At 43.6% G+C, this 24,787-nt stretch overlaps 1 protein-coding gene across 1 annotated transcript in view; it reads right to left on the reverse strand.

Moving 5' to 3' along the window:
- Positions 1-21,466, reverse strand: part of LOC111231818 (nuclear factor 1 A-type-like) — a gene marked incomplete at its 5' end in the record, with an annotated part of 37,709 nt that extends 16,243 nt beyond the window's left edge. Inside the window, 5 exons of the mRNA XM_022759055.1 lie at positions 4,905-4,955; positions 7,064-7,191; positions 9,229-9,346; positions 19,535-19,609; positions 21,382-21,466. Coding sequence (XP_022614776.1) covers positions 4,905-4,955; positions 7,064-7,191; positions 9,229-9,346; positions 19,535-19,609; positions 21,382-21,466 — 457 coding nt within the window. The remainder of the gene's footprint in view (positions 1-4,904; positions 4,956-7,063; positions 7,192-9,228; positions 9,347-19,534; positions 19,610-21,381) is intronic.
- Positions 21,467-24,787: the final 3,321 nt, after the last annotated feature.

A 24,787-nucleotide genomic window follows, 5' to 3' on the forward strand; every position in this document is an offset into this window, starting at 1 on the left:
AATTCTGACCGAAAAAGAAGGAAGTGACAGCTGAGAGGGTGATGAGAGAGGAAGAAGGAGGAGAGGAGAGGAGGAGAAGGAGGAGATAACCCATCACTGTGAGGAGAGGATAAAGATGAAGGTGAGGACGATGGAGATGTGAAGGAGGACACCAGGAGGAGTCTGAAGAACGTCTAACATGGAGGGGGACTGATCCTGATCCAGATCCAGATCTAACGCAGCGTCACCGACGAGGATATATAAGAAGAATAATTTGATTTTCAATTCTCTAATCTGCTCCAACATGAGCAGGACTCTCCTCCACAGCGCTGGAAAACATTCAGCACTGAACAATGTCTCACAAACAAGAGCCCAAGCAATGTCTCACAACCCCCCCCCCCAACGTGTCAAGGCAGATGCCCCTCCCACCCTGAGCCTGGTTCTAAGGTTTCTACCTGTTAAAGGGAGCTTTCGTCTCCACTGTCTCCAGCTGCTGCTCATGGTGGGAATGTTGCTCTCTGTAATTATAAGGAGACGGTCTAGACCTGCAGTAAATGAAAAGTGCCCTGAGATAAGTTCTGGTCTTCACAGGTCCACTTGGGTCCTTGTCTGAGCTAAATCCTCCTGCTTTGATTCTGTGACTGTGGTCCTGAGTTTTAGGAGGACTGGGAGGACTGTAGGATTTGGGTCTTATGTTCATTACATTATTGTTGCATGATGAGTGAGGTTAGATGGATGGAGCCATTATATTATATTATATTATATTATATTATATATCATATCATATCATATCATATCTATTTACTGACATTTAGCACCTTAAAACTTGTTCTAACTGCAACTGAGTTTAAAGAAACTACAGAACATTTCTGCAAAGTCCCACCTCATGTTCATCAACAATATTTTATCATTTTTTATGATACCTGTGCACAGCAGTAATGAGGTTTAAGTGAGGAAACAGTGACTGGCCATGAGCTCAGTGTCCTGCTACACACTCAAACATCACAACTGAATCATGAATACTCGTCCTGAGGGGCTGATCCGGGTCCAAACCCTTGAGTTGTCAAACATCTGGATTTAAACATCTGGTGTTCGTTGGTTATTTCACTGTTTGAAAGGAACAGCTCAGCTAATCAGAGCTTAGTATGATGTGGACGTCATGGTCCGAGATCCACACGACAAACACTAACGGTATACACACCTCATGAAATAGTGATATCGTGAAGTGTGTTTAAGGACACTCAGACAACCAAGAACTGAGGGATGAATATGGTCTTTACCGTTCAACCTACTGTTTACAATCATTTGTTTTTACTATACATTCACACACACACACACACGCATGCACGCACGCACACACACACACAGTAGCAGGCAGGAAGTGTTTCTGTGTTGTCATTTATCCCTTTAATCAATCAGAGGATAAAAACAGTGACAAGAGGAGGAAAAAGGAGGTTAGGAGTGGGCGGGGCATGAGGAACACACACACACACACACACACACACACACACACACACACACACACACACACACACACACACACACACACACACCCACATGCACAACACTGCCTAAAGCCTGCAGGTGTGTGTCTCTACAGGTACGTCCTCCTGATCTGCTCCTGCGCCTCCTCCTGACAAAACCCACAGTGACTTACAGGGGAGGGAGGGGTGAGGAGGTGTGTGAGTGTGTGTGAGAGGGGAGAAGTGAGGGAGGTGGGGGGAGGTGGAGTGGGGGGGGTGGGGTGGGTTTTGTTGGGGTTGAACTGTTGGGACCTCACCTCGAGGCCCAGTATGACGGGCCGGTGATGGTGTGTGAAAGCCGTTCGGGGGGAAGAGGAGGAAGAAGAAGAGGAGGAGGTGGAGGCGGAGGAGGCACCGCTCGGTGAAGGCACGGCGCCGCAGAAACCAGACTTCTCTGACTTCTTTAGAGCGCCAGCGGGCGACGGCATCCCTGCCAAGAACCATGATGATGATGAGGATGAGGAGCGGGTCATGGCAGCGTTTGTTTCTGCTTGTTTTCACATTTTTAATGCGGCTCCAATGGGAGGAGGGGATATGGGAGGGGGTGGGGGGGTGGGGTTGGGGGTGAGGGATCAGTATGGGCGGGGTCTGAAAATAAGGGAGGGAGGGGCCAACAGACTCGAGGCATGGGGTTGGAGGGCGTCACAGGGAGAACTCAGTGTTTCCTGTCCTATTTAACTTGATCATAAAGTTTTATTGTTTTTTATTCTTAATATTTACAAAACTGTCAAAATATTGTTGTATAAAAACACAATAAATAAATGAATAAATAAATAAAAGGCCTGAACATTAGTTTTGTAATAAAAATAAGATAAAATAATTACTTTTTTTTTGGAATTTCTGCTACAAAAATATTATAAATAATGTATAATTAATTAATTATATAATTAAAAAATCTAGGACAGATAATCACAGAATATAATTTTATAACTACTAAATAAATTTAAATAGAAAATCATTTAGTTTTTATGAAAAACGACAGATCTTTCAAAAATATATATTTATATTATATATTTAATGTATATATTCATTTCAAATGTATGTATTAATTAAATATAGAACATTAAAAATATAAAATATATGTCAAAAATATAAATCAGTCCTCTCAGCTGATTAAAAAAAAAACTTTAAACCCTTTAACCTAAAACTTTACTGGAATAACCCGAGGGTGTTCTTCTTGTGACTTTGTTATATTAGATAATAGGTGAATAGAAATAAATGTGACAGAGTTTCTGCTGATGAATTTGTTAACTGTCTCTTCACGTCTGTTGGATGAGACAGACTTCTGATCAAATCCTGCGATCTGAGGACGACGTGGACTCTGAGTGTTTGTGATGAACTTAGTGAGGGACGGAGGAGCAGCAGGAGGAGGAGGAGGAGAGCGAGGAGGAAGGCTGTGTGTGTGTGTGTGTGTGTGTGTGTGTGTGTGTGAGTGATGAACAATTGAAGAGGTTTTGTCAGGTGGAATCAAGGCAGTCTGCTCAGCACTTTCTCCTTCCTCACCCTGTTTACACCTCTATCTATCTATCTATCTATCTATCTATCTATCTATCTATCTATCTATCTATCTATCTATCTATCTATCTATCTATCTATCTATCTATCTATGTCTGTCTATCTGTCTGTCTGTCTATCTGTCTGTCTGTCCGTCCGTCTGTCTGTCTATCTATCCGTCCATTTAACCTCTCTCATCTTTCCTTCCTTCTTCCTTAATGTCTATCCTTCCTCTCCCTTCTTCACTATTTCATCCCTCCTCTTCCTCCTCCCTACTTTCTCTGTTGTTATCAGACAGAGGATATCACACACACACACACACACACACACACACACACACACACACACACACACACACACACACACACACATTTGTAGGTTTATATGGACATGGGGTGGGAGTGGGAACGACTGTCTTAAAGGAATGTGTGTGTGTGTGTGTGTGTGTGTGTGTGTGTGTGTGTGTGTAGCCGGCAAATACACAGCTAATTGCGATTTACGCACACACACAAATACATTTACACACACACACACACACACACACACACACACACACACACACACACACACACACACACACACACACACACACACACACACACACACACTGTATCATGCACAGTATTTCAGTCTGTCCTGCAGTTGTTGTTTTTTTACCTCGCAGACGTCCAACCAATAAATAAATAGCCATGATGATGTCATCAGCATGCTGCTGGGTGGGTGGGGTATGGTGGGGGAGGAGGGGGTGTGATGGGTGCTGCACCCATAGGTGCCTCCAGACCGAAACTCAGACAGTAAACATGGAGAGGAGGAGGAGAGAAGAGGAAAAAAAAGGATGAAAGAGAAGGAAAAGGAAAGGAATTAAGGAGACCAGAAGAAAGGAAGGGAAAGGAAAAGAGAAGTAAACATAATGGAAAGAAGGAGAGAAGAGAAGATGGAAGAAATGAAAAAGGAAGGTAGAGGAAGGAAAGACAAAGACAGGAAGTGAAAAGGGAAAGGAATGAAGGAGACAAGAGAGGAAGAAAGGAAAGGAACAAAAGAGACAAGAGGAAAGGAAAGGAAAAGAAAGTAAAGCAAGGAAAACAAAGGAAAGAAAAAAGGTAGGAAAGGAAAGAAGGAGACAAGAGAGGACAATAGGAAAGAAAAAGGAAGTGAAAGGAAGTGAAAGGACAGAATTGGCAGAAACAAGAGAGGAGGGATGAAAAAGAGGTGAGGTGAAAGGAAAAGAGTGAAGGTGTAAAAGAGGAAAGAAAAACGGGGAGGAGAGATAGGGAGATGAACAAAAGAAAGAAGAAGATAAATGGGATGGGAGGAGAAAGGAGGAGGGTGTAAAGATGGAAATGAAAAGAGAAGAGATGACGGAAGAAGAGGAAAGGAGGAGGGAAGAAGGTCACAGAAGGAGAGAAAACAAGACAGGAGAGGAGGAGATAACAGAGAAGAGGAGAGGAAAGAACATTAGCTGAGAGGAGGAGAGAGGAAAGTCAAGAAGAGAGAAGGACAGAAAAATGAAAAGAGGGAGAGGGAAACAAGGTACGAGTGAAGGAGGAGACAAGAGAGAGGAGAGGTGAGGGGATGAGAGGAGAGAGGAGGAGGATGCTTGGACAGAGCGGGTGAGGGGGGGAGGTTGAGGTGATGAGAGGAGGAGGAGAAGAGGAGGAAGAAACAGAGGAGGGAGGAACTCGGCAGGAGGAGAAACAAACATCCACCAGACTGAACCAGACACGTCACGACACCAAACGACAAACCAAGACAGTCCAGGTATCATCTACCCATCAGGAGGAGGTGGAGAGGAGGAGGAGAGGGGGAGAGGAAGAGGAGGAGGAGGAGGAGGAGGTGGAGGGTGGAGGAGGAGGTAACGGTTTGACAGACACGTAGACAGGAAATAAAAAGGCGTGTTACAGTCTTTACCTTGTCGGGAGATGAACGAGCTAGCTAGAGAGCCACGCAGCTTATATCCAGCTTTCCAACGCAAGACGGAGGAAAGAAAGAAAAGAAACGAAAAGAGGAAAGAAAAAGAAAAGCAGCATGAATATACGGACTGAGAGAGAGAGAGAGATGGAGGCAGAACCTCAACAATAAAGTATTTATGTCAGAGTTTGTGTGTGTGTGTGTGTGTGTGTGAGACAGGTTGAACATCAGTCCAGATCATAACGTGTCTCAGCTTTAAAGTGAGCAGGTTCCCATCAGTGTATAAAGACCTGTGTGGGAGATAGAGCTCTGTAACACATGCTGATCAAAGTTCAGGTTCAGAAGTCAGAAACATGAGGTAATGTTGAAACAACACAAACATTTAGTAGACAAGTGTCCAATTACTTTTGAACCTCTGCAATTTTGTCTCATAAATATCATAAATATATATTTTTTAAACCACAGCTGCATGTGGAGGCATTTTACTGATGGTTTCTGTCAAAGATAAATCGGAGAGAAATCCATCATTCAGTGCCCTGCAAACTCTATGTAGATATGGCTGCAGCAGCACAGACACAGCCGGTGTGAACACTCCCACGTGATTCTCCGCAGCACTTCAGTGACGTCAGCCGCCACGCTCACGCATCGCAGGAAGTGTGTTCCCGGTGTAAGGGCGGGGACAGCTGGTGGCGAAATGAGACGAAGACCAGACCGTCTCATTTCAGTTCGGCCTTCATGGTCTATGACGTCCCCTGAACCGGGACACAGTCACTGATCACAGAGGATTTAGTCTGACTTCGTGTTTCTGACTTCTGAACCTGAACTTTGATCAGCATGTGTTACAGAGCTCTATCTCCCACACTGATGTGAACCTGCTCACATTAAAGCTGAGACTTTAATGTGAGTGAATGAGCTGCAGAGAGCAGAGCCTGTTCACCAGATGTGATCAGAGCCGAAAGTCAGGACCGGGAAATAGTCTGATCCCACCCACAGCAACATTCATGCCCGGATTAACCTGCAAGTTGAACCTGGGGCTCACCTGAGCTGCTGGGCCCCACAGACCCCCCCCCCCCCGTTCTCTAAGCCGTGTGTACAGTGGTTCTTACATTACTCCAGCTCTGCTGTGTGGTAATTTGATTATTTTCAATTCAAATGAAAGTCAGCTGTATTCAAATAATGGTCTCAAATAACATCCAGTCAGCTTGAGCAAACACCGCCGGCCTCTCGTAGACGGACGAGGAGTAACGTCCATTTCCACAGCTCTGCTTCCATCAGTGCAGAACCTCCTCTGGTTTACTGCAACTGCGACACCACTAACTGTTGTTAAGTTTCCATCAATGAAACTCAAACACTTCCCACTTATTTTTCTCAACACACGCAAAACAAGTGCGGGATCCCTGATATCTGTGCAGGAAGTGATGAGTTTCAGAGTGGTGAGCTTGGACGGATCTCTGCTGTGGAAATGGACATTAGACTGAGTTTATATAGACACCAGGTAAACATGGAGGACATGTAGATTAACAACAGGGGAAATTATGTTTAAATTATGTTTTCTCTGCTGTTGTAGGTAAATAAATTTCCTTGGCCACTAATTAATAATTCATTTAAGAAACAAAATGTAAATTAATGTATCTGTATGATTTTAACAGAAAACTTCCAGCCAATCACAGAGAGCGAAGTTTTGTGGCTGTGCTATAGAGACAAAACACACCTGACCCCACACACACACACACACACACACACACACACACACACACACACAATTACCAAGACACTACTTGTGTTTCTAGCCCCTCTTTTGTAGTTGAATACACAGGTACACACACACACACAGTCTCACAAACATACAGTGTGTTTATGTTGTTTACATACTAACATGTCAGCCTCCTCTCTCTCTCTCTCTCTCTCTCTCTCTCTCTCTCTTTCTCTCTCTCACACACACACACACACACTCCCCCACATGCTGAAAGCATCACTACACACTGTCACATGGAAGCATCGCTCTGTCCGAGCGGCAGGTTAAAGTTGGGATGTGTATGAAGTGTGTGTGTATGGTGGAGGAGGAGGAGGAGGAGGGGGGTATTAGGTCTGGTATTGGTGGCGGTAAGGAGGGTGGGAGAGGTTAAGAGGAGGGTGGGGGTTTGGGGTGTGGTTCCTACCTGGCTCCACGTCGTGCCAGCTGCTGGCCTGGCTGCCGCTGCCCGGAGACCGACCCTGACCCGGGTAGTAGGACTCCTCTCCTGGACTGTCCACGTCCTCCTCCATACACTTTATCCTCTTGGCAGAGCTGGACACACACACACACACACACACACACACACACACACACACACACACACACACACACACACAGGAGAGACAGAGCAGCATCGTTAGTAGAGATGGTAGAAGAACAGCAGTGTGAGGCAGTTGTGTTTGGAGTTCACCTGTAACACCTGTAACCAGGAACTAAACTCATCAGCAAAATCAGGCTTCAATTATGTAGCATTACCTTGTTAAGTTTTAAACCACCCAGACCCTAACACAGCCTGTTTTTGACGCCACATTTGCTATGTTCTAAGTTCTGTCGTTTATTTTGTTGTGTTATGAATTCGTCTTTCTTTCAGACAGGCTGACGTCCATCTTTACTTTGAAACACGTCAGGAAACCCTGGAAATAAAGGAAGGAAATAAAGAAAACCTGATGGACAGAGCGGTCAACAACCCTCTGCCCTCCGGACACTGTCATTGACATGTCTGAAGGTCTGATGGTCTGAGGTGTTTACCAACATCTGCGCGCGCACACACACACACACACACACACACACACACACACACACACACACAGACACACACACACACACACACACACACACGCACACACATACACACACACACACACACGCCCTGACATGCCAAACATCTCATTCAGCAGATGAGTTTGTTTAACAGGAGGTTAAGACATGTGTGCATTTGAGTTTGTGTGAGTGTGTATGTATGTTTATGTCTGTGTGTGACCTGCCTGTACAGTGAGATGTATATGTATGAATGAAAAGTCTTTGACATTAGTAAAGACTTAAAGATTTCCATATGGATCTGCCTCACTGCCCTGCAGCTGTGTGTGTTTGTGTGTGTGCGTGTTTGTGTGTGTGGGAGGTCTCTGGAGAGGTGTGTGGAGTCAGAGAGGAGAGAGAGAGGGAGTGTAAAAAGACAGAGAACACACACACAGAAACACACACACTCAACTAATCTGAGTCAGTGGTTCAGTGTTTGTGTGTGTGTGTGTGTGTGTGTGTGTGTGTGTGTGTGTGTGTGCTGCAGGGCAGGTATCACAGCAGACAGACAGACGACTCTTGCGACTGCATCGATTCAACACAAGAGGTCAGGGCAAACCCTGCAAGCGAGTGTGTGTGTGTGTGTGTGTGTGTGTGTGTGTGTAGGTATACGCCTTGTGAAGGCTTAACATGAAACAACATTGCTGAGGACACACACTCTGTAACACATCAGACTATGTGTACATTAATGTTCTCATGTAGTCTTTGAGTCCTCCTTGAAAATGTGGACTTCAGGGGTCCTGCTGGTCTAAGACACTACCCATGTAGTGAGTGTGTCCAGCTCAGGTCTCTGTTCCTTTAATTCCTGATTTCTAATCACAGACTGTAAATAAAGATGGACGTAGCCTCTCTGACGTCACCCACAGGTTTCTGAAGAGCGGTTTTGAAGCTTGGAGTGAGCTGCTCCACCAACACCATCTTGGCAGTACCTGACTCCGCCCCTAACTCCCAATTAATCCAAAAATGGGCAAAGAGGAGGGGCGTCGGTGGATCTGAGTTATCAGTGCATGCATGCTGTAAGCGTATGCTTACCCCCCTGTCACTCAAAGCGGCCATACATTAAATTATTCACAACTTTAGTCTTTAATAAAATGTTAACAGGTGAGTTATATAAACAGTTGTCATGAAGGAGGAAATTAGCTCTAGAGACCAAAACAGTTTTTGTACCAGGCTGTAAACATGTTTATTTCTGCTGTAAAGTTGGACATTTTAACATGGGAGTCTATGGAGACTGACTCACTGTTGGAGCCAGACTCTAGTGGCCATTAGAGGAACTACAGGTTTTGGCTTCATGTTTCAGCATCAGAGGTTGATGCTTGGTCAGGACATACGATCATACACTTATCAGTGAAACAACAGACTGATCTGACAGAGCAGAAGAAGAAGAGCTTCAGCTGCAGCTGGATTTGCATTGTGGGAAATCAAAACGGATGTGATCAGATTTATGATCCTGTTTCTGATGAGCTCTCATTTACTGTGGACTGCATATATGGGGAGTGTGTGTGTGTTTACCTGGAGGAGGAGGTGCTGGGTAGGGGTCTCCTCATGGCTCCTGGACTCATGCTGTAGTAGGAGGAGCTGTCCAGGTCGGCCAATGAGAAGTTTGGACCGGTGCCGGCTGCGATGGGTGCTGAGACAGAGACAGACAGAGACAGACATGTTGAGTCCCTTGACATCATCACGTTCTTATACATATAATCCCTCCAGAATATTCTGGGCCTCCACCACCTCCTCTGGCTGTCAGCCTGGACCAGCCTGGTCCGCCTCATCTACAGTGTAGAACACAGTCAGAGGCTCATATGGAGCTTCTGTGTTTACATGGTCAGTATTAGCACAGGGCTCCTGATGCTACATTGTGTAATGGGTGTATATGAGTTAGTGCATGACATTAGCATCTACATGCAAAAACAAGTTGTGCTCCTTCTCTCTCTCTCTCTCTCTCTCTCTCTCTCTGATCTGTCCATCTTCTGCCATTTACCCTCCTCCACATCTTTCTATCTCTCTTCCTCTGCTTCTCTCTGGGGAGAGCAGCTCTTCCACAAAGGCCTGCGAGGGCTTTCACTGTTAGAGGAGAGAGGTAGCGAGAGAGCGAGGGGTGAGAGAAAGAGAGAGACAGAGATAGAGAGAGAGAGAGAGAAAGAAAGAGTTGGCTCTTTGTTGTCAAATGCTTCAATTTGAAAATCCTGCTGAACAAAGGCAGCAATCTGCTTCAAACCCGGACATCCGTCTAGCCCCTCGCCTCCAGCCCCCCCTCCCCTCCTCCAACCCTCCTCTTCATCGCTTTATTGACAGAGAGCATGATGGCGTGATGGGATGAAAGGAGGAGGAGGAGGAGGAGGACTGACAGGACCTGGTGGGTAGTTTTCTGCTGAGCTCAGCACCGTGAGCTCGCTCTCTCACTCTCTCTCTCTGCCCTGCAGAGACAGTGCTGGCCTGAGAGAGCTGCACACACACACACACACACACACACACACACACACACACACACACGCACACGCATACGCACGCACACACACACACATGCACACACACAAACACAAACGCATGCACGCACGCACGTACGCATGCACGCACACACACACACACACACACACACACACACACACACACACACACACACACACCTTAATTTAGATGTACAACTATGCACATCCCATATATGACAATACAAAACAACAGCCCCAGTGTGTGTGTGTGTGTGTGTGTGTGTGTTTTCAGGCAGTTGGTCCAGAGGTTTTCAGACTGTGAGACATCACACTCTGACGATATCATTATCACAATGTAAATAAACGTTTAAAATGAGAGAGAAGACGTTTTGTCTCTCTGCAGAACTTCCCCGAGAATCTTCTTGTTTTTAAGTTTCCCTCAGTGACATCTGTCTGATCATCCATGATATACTGCAAACATCAGCCGATCACAGCTGATTCAACTGCTTTTAAATGGAGACAATTTGAGAACAATTACAGGAGCAGAGCTCGAGCTCCACAGTGTCAGACTGAAAACTCCTGGCACAGAACAAGTCAAGCACAGATCAGATTAACATGAGATTTACTGAGGATACTCGTGAGCCAAACTGTGACCTGTAGCGCCACCTTCAGGACAGTCTGTCATCAACACTGACTAAGCTCTGTTAGTCTTGAGTTATCTGAGTCCATCTTCTCCAGAACACACACCCCAACTTTTAACCAGTGATGTTGGTCACTAAACAACTAAACATACTTGATTTTCATAGAAGAAGAAGAAGACTCTAACATCCTCCAGGTTAATAAATAACTGTTCAAAATAACTGGAATAAAAAGCTGTGTACTCTCTTACACCTTTCTCCACCTGTTTCTCTTTCTTTTTATTGAATCAAGAATCAAATCGAGACTTTGCCAAAGAGTCACACCTATAGCCAGAGCAGCTGCTCAAGAGAACTCAAGTTTCTCCTGCTGGTCCACAGACCTGCAACCTTCAGGCCAGTAACCTCCTACAGACCAACACGCACTGACAGGATGTGGACACAGTTATTACAACAATCACTCCCTGGATGTGCACATCACTGTCATGCGGCGTGTTGGGAGGTCAGCCGACCCGACGCTCTGCAGTGACGCCTGTGTGACGCTCTTCAGACTACATCACAACAACCCGTCGGTCTGCTGATCTCATCTCATCTGCCTTTGCCGCCAGTTTTTGTTTTGATTCTGCCTCTGACACAAGATGAAGTCCTCGCTCTTCATCCCACTTACAAAGGTGTGATTGGCTGAACCGGTACAGACAACTGCACAACACCGGACCCGTTTGATCTCTGAGGAGGTCCAAACAAATACACTTCCTCTGAGAGTTTGAGCTCCACTGGTGAGACTCTAAGAACAGATAAACCATCAGGATGTTGTCTGTTCATATTAACACTAATAATAAACTTAATTCATGTGGAACTTCACAAAGCTTCACAATGAGAACAGGTTGCAAATAAGAATACAGAAGAAGAATAAAACATCACATTAATAGAAATCCCACGAAATAAAACACCAACATTGTAATAAATAATTCACTGAGAGCAGTTTAAAGATGTAAAGATGGTTTTTAAACGAGATTTAAAAGATGCAATGGAGTTTCTCCTCAGGTAAGTCAGGCCCAGAGTCCAGGAGGTCTAACTGCAAAGTCTGGACCTGAGAACAAGGAGGAGACAGATCTGAGGATCTCAGGAGGGCGGGATGGTCAGGAATATAACCTTCTGACAGACCTCTCTGGGCTTTACAAGTAGAATTAGGTAATAAATTCAAAGAGCATCAGAGAGTAGAAGAAGCCAGGATCAGTGAAACATGACGTTAATATTCTGGCAGATGAGTTTGGGATTTTTCAGTTTTTCTGCTGCAGCTTCATCTTCACTGTATTAAAGATGTTTCAGGTCATTTATAAGGTTTATCACTGTAACACCTTTTCAACAAACATCTGATTCCTCTGCTGATGTTTATAGATTCAAACCGTGACTCTCTATTGAGAGAAATGTTTTATCGTCACTAATTCACTTTGTAACAGATTTATTATTATTATCATTATTATTATTATTATTGTGATTATTATTGTGATTATTATTGAAATTACTACACATTTGTGCCATTTGTGCTGGGCTTCCCATATGGTGTTGGCACATCACCAGGTGCGTGTGTTTGTGTCTGTGTGTGTGTGTGTGTTGCCAGGGGCGACAGAGGGCAGGAGGAAGGAGGGATGGATGAGTCTGAACCATGCAGGCCTCCAGCTTTATTCATCTTTTCATCCCTGCATCACATACTGTGTGTGTGTGTGTGTGTGTGTGTGTGTGTGTGTGTGCGCGCGTGTGTGCGTGCGTGTGTGTGTGCGTGTGTGTTGGGTGGGAATGCCTCAAGACTAAGGTACTAGAAGGTGCCAAGTGGGTCATCTGCCTCCTTATCTATTTATGTGTGTGTGTGTGCTCCCTGTAGATGTGTGTGTCAGTGAGTGTGTGTTCAGAGTGTGTGTGTGTGTGTGTGTGTGTGTGCAGTGGGATGCAGATGCCATCATATCAACTTAATCCCCAAATCCTTGCGTCTAATATCAGCTCTCTTGACACACTGTGAGGAAAAGTGAGTGTGTGTATGAAATTTGTGTCAGTGCCAAGGTGTGCCCCTGGCACTGCAGTCATGCATCACTGTATACGTGTGTGTGTGTGTGTGTGTGTGTGTGTGCAGATTGAACTTGTTACAAGTGTCTATAAACATCAAAGTGGCTCAGAGAGACAGAGACATGTGTACATGTGTTCTGAATATACATGTTTTTCATCTGTAGATTTATAGCTGGAGCTTTACAGCAGTGATTATTTTCATAATTGATTATTCTGCTCGTTGGGTTTATAAAACATCTGAAAACGGTAAACACAGTTTCCTAGAGTCCACGGTGACATCATGACGTCTTGTTTCGTCTCTGAACAACAGTGTGAACAGTTGCGATGTGTGAGAACCTGGAAGCTTTAAATGTTGGGTGGTTTTGACTAAAGGATGATGGGGCTGTGTATTCACTGTGGATCTGCTTCATCACATGTGTGTATCTTCAACCTGCTTCATGTTGCTTTCACTCTAAATAAGAAAACTTGCTGGAGAAAACACAAGCCGACCAATCACAGCTTTTCTTGTCTCCATGTGGTGTCTTTATGTTGTTTTTGCCTTTTGTCATTCTGACGTTTTACTGTTTGGAAGAGCTGAATCTAGAGAGTCAATACTTTGTTTACAGTACTTACAGTAGGTGATACTGTAACTGTTACTGAGCTGTGAATATTTGTTTAGAAAAGAGAAAATGCCTTTACTCTGTTATAAACAATAAACCTTTCTGCAGCTGCCTGCTCTGAACACTGTGTTTTCTATTGTTCTCTGTAGTGTGTGATGAACAATCAGAGGTGTTTTTAGTTTGATCGGCATTATGTATGATCTGAAACTGTTTTGAGGTGATTGTTTGATTTTGCAAGAAGAATCTGAGGTTTGGTGAAAGTAGTTTGACAGCTGTGTTTCAAGAAATTTGTTTTAGCAACTGTGAAAAACTGTAAGATGGCAGACAAGAGTCACCGCTCCCCGATCCATAATACAGAACGTCAACCTGCAGCCGCTCGCTGTCTGAAAACACCTGTACAGTGTCGACATCTACTCGCAGTCAGCGTGGACTGAAGGAACAAAAACTCTGTCGGTGTACATGAGAGCGAGAGAGAGAGCAGAGAGAGGAGAGAGCTGGATGTGGAGAGAGAAAGAGAGAGGTGAAGGGACATCGAGGGAATATTAGGAAAAAAGGGAGGATCAGAGAGAGAATGACAGGAAGAGATGGAGTGAAAGACCGAGAGTTTAATGACAGATTGGAGAGAGAGAAAGAGAGAGAGAGAGAGAGCAAGAGAAAGAGAGAGAGAGAGAGAGAGAGGGATGATTGAGGAGGAGAAGTCAGAATCCAGTCTGCACAAATATACTGAACTGACCAATTACATTTAATACAGGCCTACTACACTAACCTATACTCTCTCTCTCTCTCTCTCTCTCTCTCTCTCTCTCTCTCTCCCCCTCTCTCCCCCCTCCTCTCTCTCTCTCTTTGTGTGCTGCTTTAATAGGATATTGATCGACAGAGAGAGATTCGATTGGCCTGCCAGTGAATTGTGTAATGGCTGCACAACGCCAAGGTCACCCGCTGTGTGCGTGTGTATTAGTGTGCGTGTGTGTGTTTGTGTGTTAGTGTGCGTGTGCTCTGTTCAATACCCCCTCAATTCCCCCCCCCCACCCACCACTTCTCATCTTCTGGTAAGCTATAGGCTTCAGTCACCCCTGTAGACCCCTAAGTGTGTGTGTGTGTGTGTGTGTGTGTGTGTGTGCGTGTGTGTTCACTCGCTTAAATAAGTTCGTTCTCCTTTGCAAACACACAAACACATACATGAGTAGAACAGGTGTAGGTGTTACACCATGTGTGTAATTGACACGGGGACGAACAGGATGAAGTTTAATAACTCAGATTTTTAATCGAGTGCCATCATCAGGTCACCATTTTCATTTCTCCAGGACTTTGGTTCAGGGACCAGCTTTTATCTGGCTCTGATCTGTATCTGTTCTGGCTCTTATCTGGCTCTGATCTGTATCTGTTCTGGCTCTTATCTGGCTCTTATCTGGCTCTGATCTGTATCTGTTCTGGCTCTTATCTGGCTCTGATCTGGCTCTGATCTGGCTCTGATCTGGATCTGTTCTGGATCTGATCTGGCTCTGATCTGACTCTGATCTGGATCTGTTCTGGCTTTTATCTGGCTCCGATCTGGATCTGATCTGGTTCTTATCTGGCTCTGATCTGGCTCCGATCTGGATCCGATCTGGCTCTTATCTGGCTCTGATCTGGATCTGTTCTGGCTTTTATCTGGCTCCGATCTGGATCTGATCTGGCTCTTATCTGGCTCTGATCTGAATCTGTTCTGGCTCTTATCTGGATCTGATCTGGATCTGTTCTGGCTCTGATCTGGCTCTGTTCTGGCTCTGATCTGGATCTGATCTGGCTCTGATCTGGCTTTTATCTGGCTCTGATCTGGATCTGGTCTAGCGCTGATCTAGCGCTAGACTGGATCTGGATCCAAGGTGGTAAAATACTCTTCGTTCATTAAACTCTGCAGCCAAACAATCCCTTGTTAAATTTTTCATTCACCTTCTGTCTCTGTCTGTAGCAAAGAAAGCCTAATGATGTAAACAAACAAACTGCTGTAAACAACAAACATGGCGGAGCAGCTTAAACATCCCAGAGTCAGTGAAACAACTGCAAAATGTGTTTGCAGGAAGCTACTCACAGAGAAGCAGGAATGACTTGTTCTTTGTTTAAATATTTATCTGTTCTTCACATTTTTATTGTAATTATTTGATTTTATTGTCAAATTATATATAATACTATGCTTATTGTTATGAACCAAAACGCTGAAGCAAATTGCTCGTATGTTGAAAACCTACTAGGCAATGAACCAGATTCTGATTCTGATTGTTAAAGTAAGAACTTGTTACTGTTGGTAACTGGAGGAGGACGAATGCTCGGCCCCAGTCCACCACCAGCGTCACAGCGTCAGGTAACATTCAGAGCTTCACTTTCACTAAGATTCGTTGAATGATGAAGTAGAATAAAAATGATATATTATATATATTATATATATTGTATTCCTACGCACAAGCACATCTACAGCGCGCACTATATTATACCACAGCTGCAGGTCTGCTGAGTGAATCAGAAAGAGCTGATAAAGTGCAGAAAATATTCTACATGAAGCCACATTTAAACAGATATTGGATTGTTTCAGTGGGCATCTTATAAAAGTGTCTAAAACACATTTTTTCTTCTGGCCCCGCCCACAGCAACATTGCTAGTGTCACTCTGCTAGTGTACCACGCTCCCTGCTGCCTCTCCTAAACAAATCTACTGCAGGTAACACTCTATACATGACTACCCCCCACATCAAATAACCCCACCTATCACTTTAATTGATTAGTCGATTGATAAAAAACTAATTGTTAGTTATTTTGATAACTGAGTAGTTGTTTTAGTCATTTTCAGGCCAGTTATCTTCTGATTCCAGCTGCTCCAGAGTGAGGGTGACACAGTGAACGCAGCAATTTTCTCTCTGAAGCTCGGTGCAGCTGCATGGCCTTCAGCACTGTGATTGACCCCACCCACACACCCCCCCTCAGCCTCTCCACCCTCCCACCATCTGACAGGAGCCATCGGAGCATCAGGACCTGCTCTACCAGACTCTGCAGCCTCCTCCTCCGTCATGATGTGAGGACACCCTGTTCACCCCCCCACCCCAAGCCCCACCCCATCTCTGTGGGTCTTATAAATAAATAAATAGAATAAAAATCGCTAAATAGATACAAAGTAAAGGTGATTTTTACTACTTTATAAAATGTTTAATTGGTTGTCATACACAACCTGTGGAAAACATGCACATGCACACACACACACACACACACACACACACACACACACACACACACACACACACACCATTCAGGTTCATTAGCTTTTAACTTTCAACCTGGAGTGGCTAGCTGGTCACACACACACACACACACACACACACACACATACAGTAGACTCTCCTGCACTCTAATCTATAAGTGATTCCTCCAGAGCCGCATCGCTGCAAATCTGCTGACCAACACAATACACACACACACACACACACACACAGACACACACACACACACACACACACTCACACACACAACACACACACACAAGAATAGAGAAAGGGTGTGTGCATCTGTGAATACATTTGTGTCTGTCTGTGTGTGTGTATGTGAGTATATGAATATATACTGTACCTATATAGTGTGTGTGTGTGTGTGTGTGTGTGTGTGTGTGTGTGTGTGTGTGTGTTGCACCAGCTCAGCTCTGTACTACCAAAGAAACATTTTTTATTTCCTCACAGCTAAAATATTAAATAGAGAAGAAAGTTAAAAGTCAGAGTTTTTGCTCTTTGCACCGAACAGAGCAGAGTTACAGAGCTACACACCTACAGAGCTACACACCTACAGAGCTACACACCTACAGAGCTACACACCTACAGAGTTAAAGAAATACACACCTACAGAGCTACACACCTACAGAGTTACACACCTACAGAGCTACACACCTACAGAGCTACACACCTACAGAGCTACACACCTACAGAGCTACACACCTACAGAGTTAAAGAAATACACACCTACAGAGCTACACACCTACAGAGTTACACACCTACAGAGTTAAAGAAATACACACCTACAGAGTTAAAGAAATACACACCTACAGAGCTACACACCTAGAGAGGTACAAACCTACAGCTACAGAGTTCTGACACTGGAGAAAGGACCAGTTCAAAACCAGTATGAAACCAGTTCTACAAAAAACTGTCTGTCTGGATGTGTGTTAAGACAAGAACTGCACAACAATGAAAATATAATCCAAATCTCAATATGACCAAGTGTAATATCCAAATCACAGGAGCTGCACTTTGTTTGATAAAAGTAAAATATGTCACATTGTTGTGCATTGTTAGCACCAGTGTTGTGTTGCTACAGAGACGCCCCGGACTACAAATCATTTTCTCCAGACGTAAAGGAATATAATACAAGATCAACAAAATCACACCATCACTATTTAAATTTTTTTTAATTTTAACTTGCATATCATAATATCTGCCAAAATAATCATAATAGGATTTTTTTGCATATTGTGCAGTCCCAGTTAAGACAGCTGAAAATGTCAAATTAAATACCACAGATACAGATAATAAGAACACTGTAGAATGACTGCAGTGATACTAGAGGAGACAAACAACCAGAAATATTCAGGACACTCTATATAAACCTGCTACTGAGCCGAGCTTGTCAATCACACAATATGTTAATTAACAACATTTCCTCACTGTGTTAACTGGAAACAGAATCTGGTCGCAATTACGTTTCCTTCAATACATATCTGCTGGATGTGAACGCAACTTGTAGAAAACAGAGGTGAATGTGGAGGAGCAGCCTCAGCTCAGGAGAGCAGAGACAGAGAGAGAGCTGAACGCAGCTAAACACACTCAGCAGCATTAACATGAGCTCCACCTTCACCAGCTGCAACATTAAAGTGATGGAGACAGTACCGGGCTCACTGCAGGATGAACAGTTTTACTACTGGTACTTTTGTACTTTTCTGGACTAGTTCTGAATGCAGTACTTTCACTAACAGTATTTCTTCACTGTGGTGTCAGAACTTTTACTTTAGTGGAGACCTGCAGTCAGTGTGGATCATTCAGACACTCCACTTCCTCTGAGTGTGTGCGTGTTCCTGGTGCCCTCATCACACACACACACACACACACACACACACACACACACACACACACACACACACACACACACACACACACACACACACACACACACACACACAGGCGAATCACGCACACACACTACTGCAGTATGAATGTGTGTGTGTGAATAAGTGACTATGTGAGATAGCGTTTGCAAGTGCAGTGGCATGCATCTGATCAGTGTGTGAGCAGTGTGTGTGTGTGTGTGTGTGTGTGTGTGTGTGTGTGTGATCAATGACTCTTTGATCAGGGGTCTCTGTGTGTGCTGACAGGCACTTTACATCGCCTATTGTTAGCGGTGGCCGATCGACAGACTCATATAGATCCCACTGCGCTCTCTGTCACTCTCTCTCTCTCTCTCTCCTGCATGTCGGCACTTTTTAAAGGTCACGTTCGTCCCTCGTTCTCTCTTTCATTCTCTCTCTCTCTCCTGTCCCCTCTGTCTATCACACGTCCATCTCATCCCTCCCTCCCTCTTTTTCTCCGCCCCCTATCTCTGATATTTCCTTTTTTATTAAATGACTTCAGAGAGAGAAAGGTAGCTGATTGGTCGAAGCTGATGATGTAACAGATGACAGATGATGTCATAAATAACAAAACTATGTTTAATATCAGTGTCAGTGGAAAAACCAGGAAGAAACATGATGTAAATCCAGTTAAATTAAAACTGCAGTAATTGATCTGATACAGATTACATGACTCATTATGTTGGACATTTTTGTGCTGTGTGTGTGTGTGTGTGTGTGTGTGTGTGTGTGTGTGTGTGTGTGTGTGTGTGTGTGTGTGTGTGTGTGTTCATTAAGCTGAGCAGCGTCTGCTCTGGTCTGGAGGAATCACATTAGATCCACTATCGATGACAGATCTGCAATCCAATCACTGCTCTACCTCGCTCTTTCCAAGAGAAAGAGAGTGAGAGAGAGAGAGAGAGAGAGCGAGAGAGAGAGAGAGAGAGAGAGAGAGAGAGAGAGCGAGAGAGAGTGAACTTACTCTGTGAGACTCGTACTAGCTCGGCCACTGTGAAGACTCCAGGTGTGACGAAGCTGTCCTGAAAACCCAGGTGACCTGTGACAGAGAGGTTGATATTACAAATAAATAACTTTATTGATTATAGCAGTATTATTATTATTATTATTGACAGTCAAACAGTAAAACAGTAAAAGGAGACGCAGCAGTAGTAACAGAAGTCATATTACTAGTAACAGCAGCAGCAGTAGATCTCTGATTTCTCTCTCTGACTGACACAGAAAAACTGATGCATGCTTTTATATCCATCAACCAGCTTCAGCTGATTCACAATTCTGCTGCCCGAGTGCTGACCACGACCAGAAGGAGAGAAGCTCTTCATGGTCTTGCACTGTCATACATGTCCCACAGTCTGTGAGTTGTTCCGAAGTGCAGGACTAAAACCTGTGGTGAGGCGGCTTTTAACTTTTATGCTGCGAGCCGATGGAACAGTCTGACCTGAGAGCAGCTGAAGTGTTGAAATTTTCAAACATAAACTCAGAATGTTCCTCTTCGGCTTTTAATTAAAAATGATCTTTAGTCATTAGTCACTTTATTCTATTCACTTATTTTATTGTAATTATGTTCTAAATTGTATTTTTATTTCTATTTTATCTGCTCTTTATCTATCTCTTATTAAGTTTCTGTTTTTTTTTGTTTGCTAATGTTATCATAGCTTTTTAAATGTATTTCATTGTATCTCATCGTCAGCTTTCTTACTTAATTTGTCCTTTTCTTCTTAGCTCATCAGTTTGTGACGTTCTTTGAACTGCACTAACTTGTATGAAAAGTGCTGTACAAATAAAGTGATTGATTGATTGATTGATGATAGTAACAGTATCAGCAGTAGTACCAGTAGTAAAGATAAGAAACTGTACTCTACTATTTCTTTGCTGATGTCTTTGATTGTCATACAACCACGACAGGATGAAGTATTTTTCTGGTCCCAATATGTCCAACAGAGTGAGACGCCTTCTGTCTAGTGGATCGCATCAAATCGAATTTGGAAGCAGCATTCTCCCAGATTAACTTTCATTAATATCAGATGAATAATTTAAGACGACTGAACCAGGAACTTCATTATTTGGATCATGAAGCTTGTGTCAGGTTTAGTTTAGTTCAATGTGTCAGAGTCATGTTCCTGATCAGAAGTAGTCAGGTTTATTAGTCACAGTATCAGCAGTACTACCAGAGCAGTAATATCAGTAGTAAAGGCAAAAGTAGCTGTAGTAGTAGTCATGGCAGCACTAACAGTAGTATCAGTAGTAGTAGTAACAGTAGTAGTAGTTGTAGTAGAAGTATCAGTGGGGAAGTGAAGTACAGCTGAGAAGTGGAAGCTTCTGTTTCCCAACAAGGATAATCACTGCCAGCTGGGAGTGTTTCTGTGTGTGTGTGTGTGTGTGTGTTGTGTATAAGACACTGACCCTGGGGTTCAGCTACGTGCCGGTAGACACACACACACACACACACACACACACACACACACACACTCACATACACACACACAGATAAAACCAGAGAGGATATCCTCTCTCATACACACACTCTGACATTCATCAACACACATACACTTAAAAAATCTGTCACACACACTTCCCTGATCCAGACAAACAACTTCCACTGTGGTGTGTGTGTGAGTGTGTGAGTGTGTGTGTGTGTGTGTGTGTGTGTCTGTAATAAAACCACAGCCTCTCTCTGTCTGACCACCAGGGTCAAACGCAGGTCACCCTCAGTGTGTGTGTGTGTTTACACTGTGTATATGTGTGTTTATAGATTACAACATCTACAGGAGTGTGTGTGTGTGTGTGTGTGTCTCTCTCTCTCTCTCTCACCATTCTCTGGCTGCTCCTTGATATCAGATTCGCTGGCCTGGTTGGGGCTCTCTGATTGGCTGGCTTCTGGAGGGAGAAACAGATAGACACGTATGAGGACGAGTCAAACAACAACTGTAATAAAAACACTTGATAACATGTTAAATACACTGTTCACCCACACACCCACACACACACACACAGAAGCTCGCAAATGTTGTTTTAAAGTCACACCAGCGAGATCAAAGCCAGTTACAGAAATATATTTAATGTAGAGACATTTACGCTCTCAGTGATGATGTGTCATTATATACACACATTTTCAGTTTGTTTGTTTGTTTGTGTGTTTGTCAGCAGGATTACTTTAAAACGTTCTGAACCGATTTAACTCGTTTATTTGGTGGAGGGACAGATCATGGACCAGGGAAGGACCTGTCACATTCTGGGGCTGATCCGGATCATTTACTGTGATTTAGGATTTTCTCCTCTGCATTCTGGTGCAGGGGTTTTGACCCTGGTGTTGGTGAAGGTCTGAACTCTACTGAGAACATTTTCTATACTCTTCTTTGACTGTTTCCTGTTTTATTCTGCTCCTTGGTTTATTGTTTTAAATTGTAAACTGACTTCTCAGGCCTGATCACATGACCTGATCAATTACAGGTTGTAAAAACAAAAACATAGTGGACGTGATTCAGGCTGAAGACTTTATCGTTAAACAAATGGATCATTCATTCTTGTTTTTCAGGAGATGAAGCTGAGTGATTCACAGAGCAGCTCAATAACACACTACTACTACTACACTCTGTGTGTTTGTGTGAGTGTGTGTGTGTGTGTGTGTGTGTGTGTGTGTGTGTGTGTGTGCGGTGGGACGCCTGTATTGATCTCCATACCACAAGACTTGGGTTTCACCTGGTGTCACACACACAGCAGACTCTACCTGCTGCAGCAGACACACTGAAGTATGAAACAATAAAACATTGAGTATCTGAAGAAGAACGTTTACATCCACACTGAGAGTGATGCAGGTCGACCCCGTGTCAGCTGCTTATCTGAACAGACCGACACGGGTTAAAGGTGGGTCTGATGCTGTGGTGGCTTTAGTGGCAGGTAAAAACAATGGTGTTTTGCAACGAAAATAATCTCCATCCAGATTATCACACCTGAAAACACACATCACATGACCATTCACATACACTGGGCATGTGCGGGCCGGTGTAAACAGGAAGTAAATTGACTACTCTGCAGGTGGTTAGTTACAGTAAATCCTCTGAAGGAATGGATGTAAGTGAGCAACAGCTGCTAGCAAATACAACAATGTCATTAACACTGTGATGCATTATCATGTTGTATTGACCACTGGTAGTCCAGGCTGATGAGAGCCAATCAGGAGAGACTGTGGGTGTGACATCATCATTTACAAGGGTCTCAGTTTCTGTCCATCCAGACTACAACAATACCCCAGAGTTTTCAAAGTAAAACACAACCCCAGAGTTTTCAAAATAAAACGGAGTCAGCAGAGTTTCCAAAACTCTCTGTTTCTCTCTCAAAAACTCCAGAGTCGTGTGGACGAGAGGAAGAAACGTAGGAAGTGTGGACGTAGCCTGAGAGTGGAAACTAATTACCTGACTCCCCAGAGAAAGAGAGGGAGTGTGAGAGTGAGAGAGAGAGAGAGAGAGAGAGAGAGAGAGAGAGAGAGAGTTTGTTTGTGTTTGTAAACTTTATTCTGTGCTCATGTAAAACAGTTCTGTCAAACGCAGTGATGTTAACGATCAGATTCTGGTTTAATGCAGCTTCACACACTCAGTAAACCCTTATTTATTGTTATTACTATATAAACTACTGCAATGCAAATATATTATGAGCTTATCATCAGTTTTATAGATAAACTTAATATCTGAACAGGAACTAGTGACACACTCACTCACACAGCAATGCAGAGCTACACATACCACAGACAGACGCAGAGGTCAAGTAAATCAAATGTATTTACATTTATTTCCTTTAAAAACTAACTTCTCCAGACTGTGGCGTCTCCACACGTCTGGTGTGAAATGTTGATGAGTCAGTATCACATCAGGCTGAGTGAGTCTGAGCAGCACACAGCACCGAGCCAGCTGACAGAGTCACATGTGAATAAATCAGCCTGAAACTGAAGCCGTTGCTCTGCTCGTCACCGTCACTCCGGAGGAGACTTTGTGAAATGTGTTGCGTCCTCGTCTCTGCTTTGTGAGCGCAGCCTGTTTCTCTCTGTGCCTGCCTCTGTTTGTTTCCCAGCATGCTCTCTGCTCCGATGCAGCTCCCGCTCCTACAAATGATTTAGCGGCTTCAGGAGCATCGATCGGCCGCGCTGCAGATAAAATAGGCGGGGAGTGGAAGAAATATTACCCATCATCCCCCCCGGAGCCGGCCGCCGGGGCCATGACTCAGGACCGGACTGAGATGGATGGAACTGAGTCAGGTTGGGTTTTATTGGGACGTCCAGTAAAGTGAAACTTTTTAATTATGATAAAATGTAGTTATCAAACTGCCAGAGGAGACGAGCTGCGTCTGAAACTTTCTCTACGTTCTTTCACACGACACTGTAATAAACAGGAACACAGGATTTATGAGGTTTCATTCATGATGGGAAAGTGTTAAGTAAACTGTGTGTGTGTGTGTGTGTGTGTGTGTCAGATTAACAAGCAGGAAGAAAAGGCGGCAAAAAACAGACGAGGTTTAACACTGAAAGAAGTGATGTGGTTTCAGGATCTACAATGTTATGCTTGTTGTGTTGTGTTGTGTGTGTTGTGTGTGTTGTGTTGTGTGTGTTGTGTGTGTTGTGTTGTGTTGTGTGTGTGTGTGTGTATGTTGTGGTTGTTGTGTTGTGTTGTGTGTGTTGTGTGTGTTGTGTTGTGTGTGTTGTGTTGTGTGTGTGTGTGTGTGTGTGTGTGTTGTGGTTGTTGTGTTGTGTTGTGTGTGTGTGTGTGTGTTGTGTGTGTGTGTTGTGTTGTGTTGTGTTGTGTGTGTTGTGTGTTTATTATTTGTATTCAGGCTTTTACAGTTCTGGTCGACATATTTATTTATTTCAAATTTTAATTTGAGGATAAAAACCTCTGATCTTCCTCAGATTCAAAAGATGTGGAAATTAAACAAAAATAAATTCATAAATAATAATGATAATAATAAAATGAAATAGTCCTAGAGACAAAATACTCAAGAGAACATTAAACCACACACACTTCGTCACTGTTAGGAGGACTTAAATAAATGAACACTGCCACCTAATGATGTGTTGTCTCAGTCTCTTGATGTTTAAATTGTTTCTCTATAAAACTGGTCTGTAAACTGTTTTTAAAAAGTGATAAATAAACATGTAAATAAACTTGTGAAAAGAAAAACTGCCCAGAAAGAAAATTATGGTGAAGTTTTATTCTGCTTTGGTGCCTGA

Source organism: Seriola dumerili, unplaced genomic scaffold, assembly GCF_002260705.1.
Source record: "Seriola dumerili isolate Sdu_G_001 unplaced genomic scaffold, Sdu_1.0 BDQW01000319.1, whole genome shotgun sequence".
Taxonomy (NCBI): Eukaryota; Metazoa; Chordata; class Actinopteri; order Carangiformes; family Carangidae; genus Seriola; species Seriola dumerili.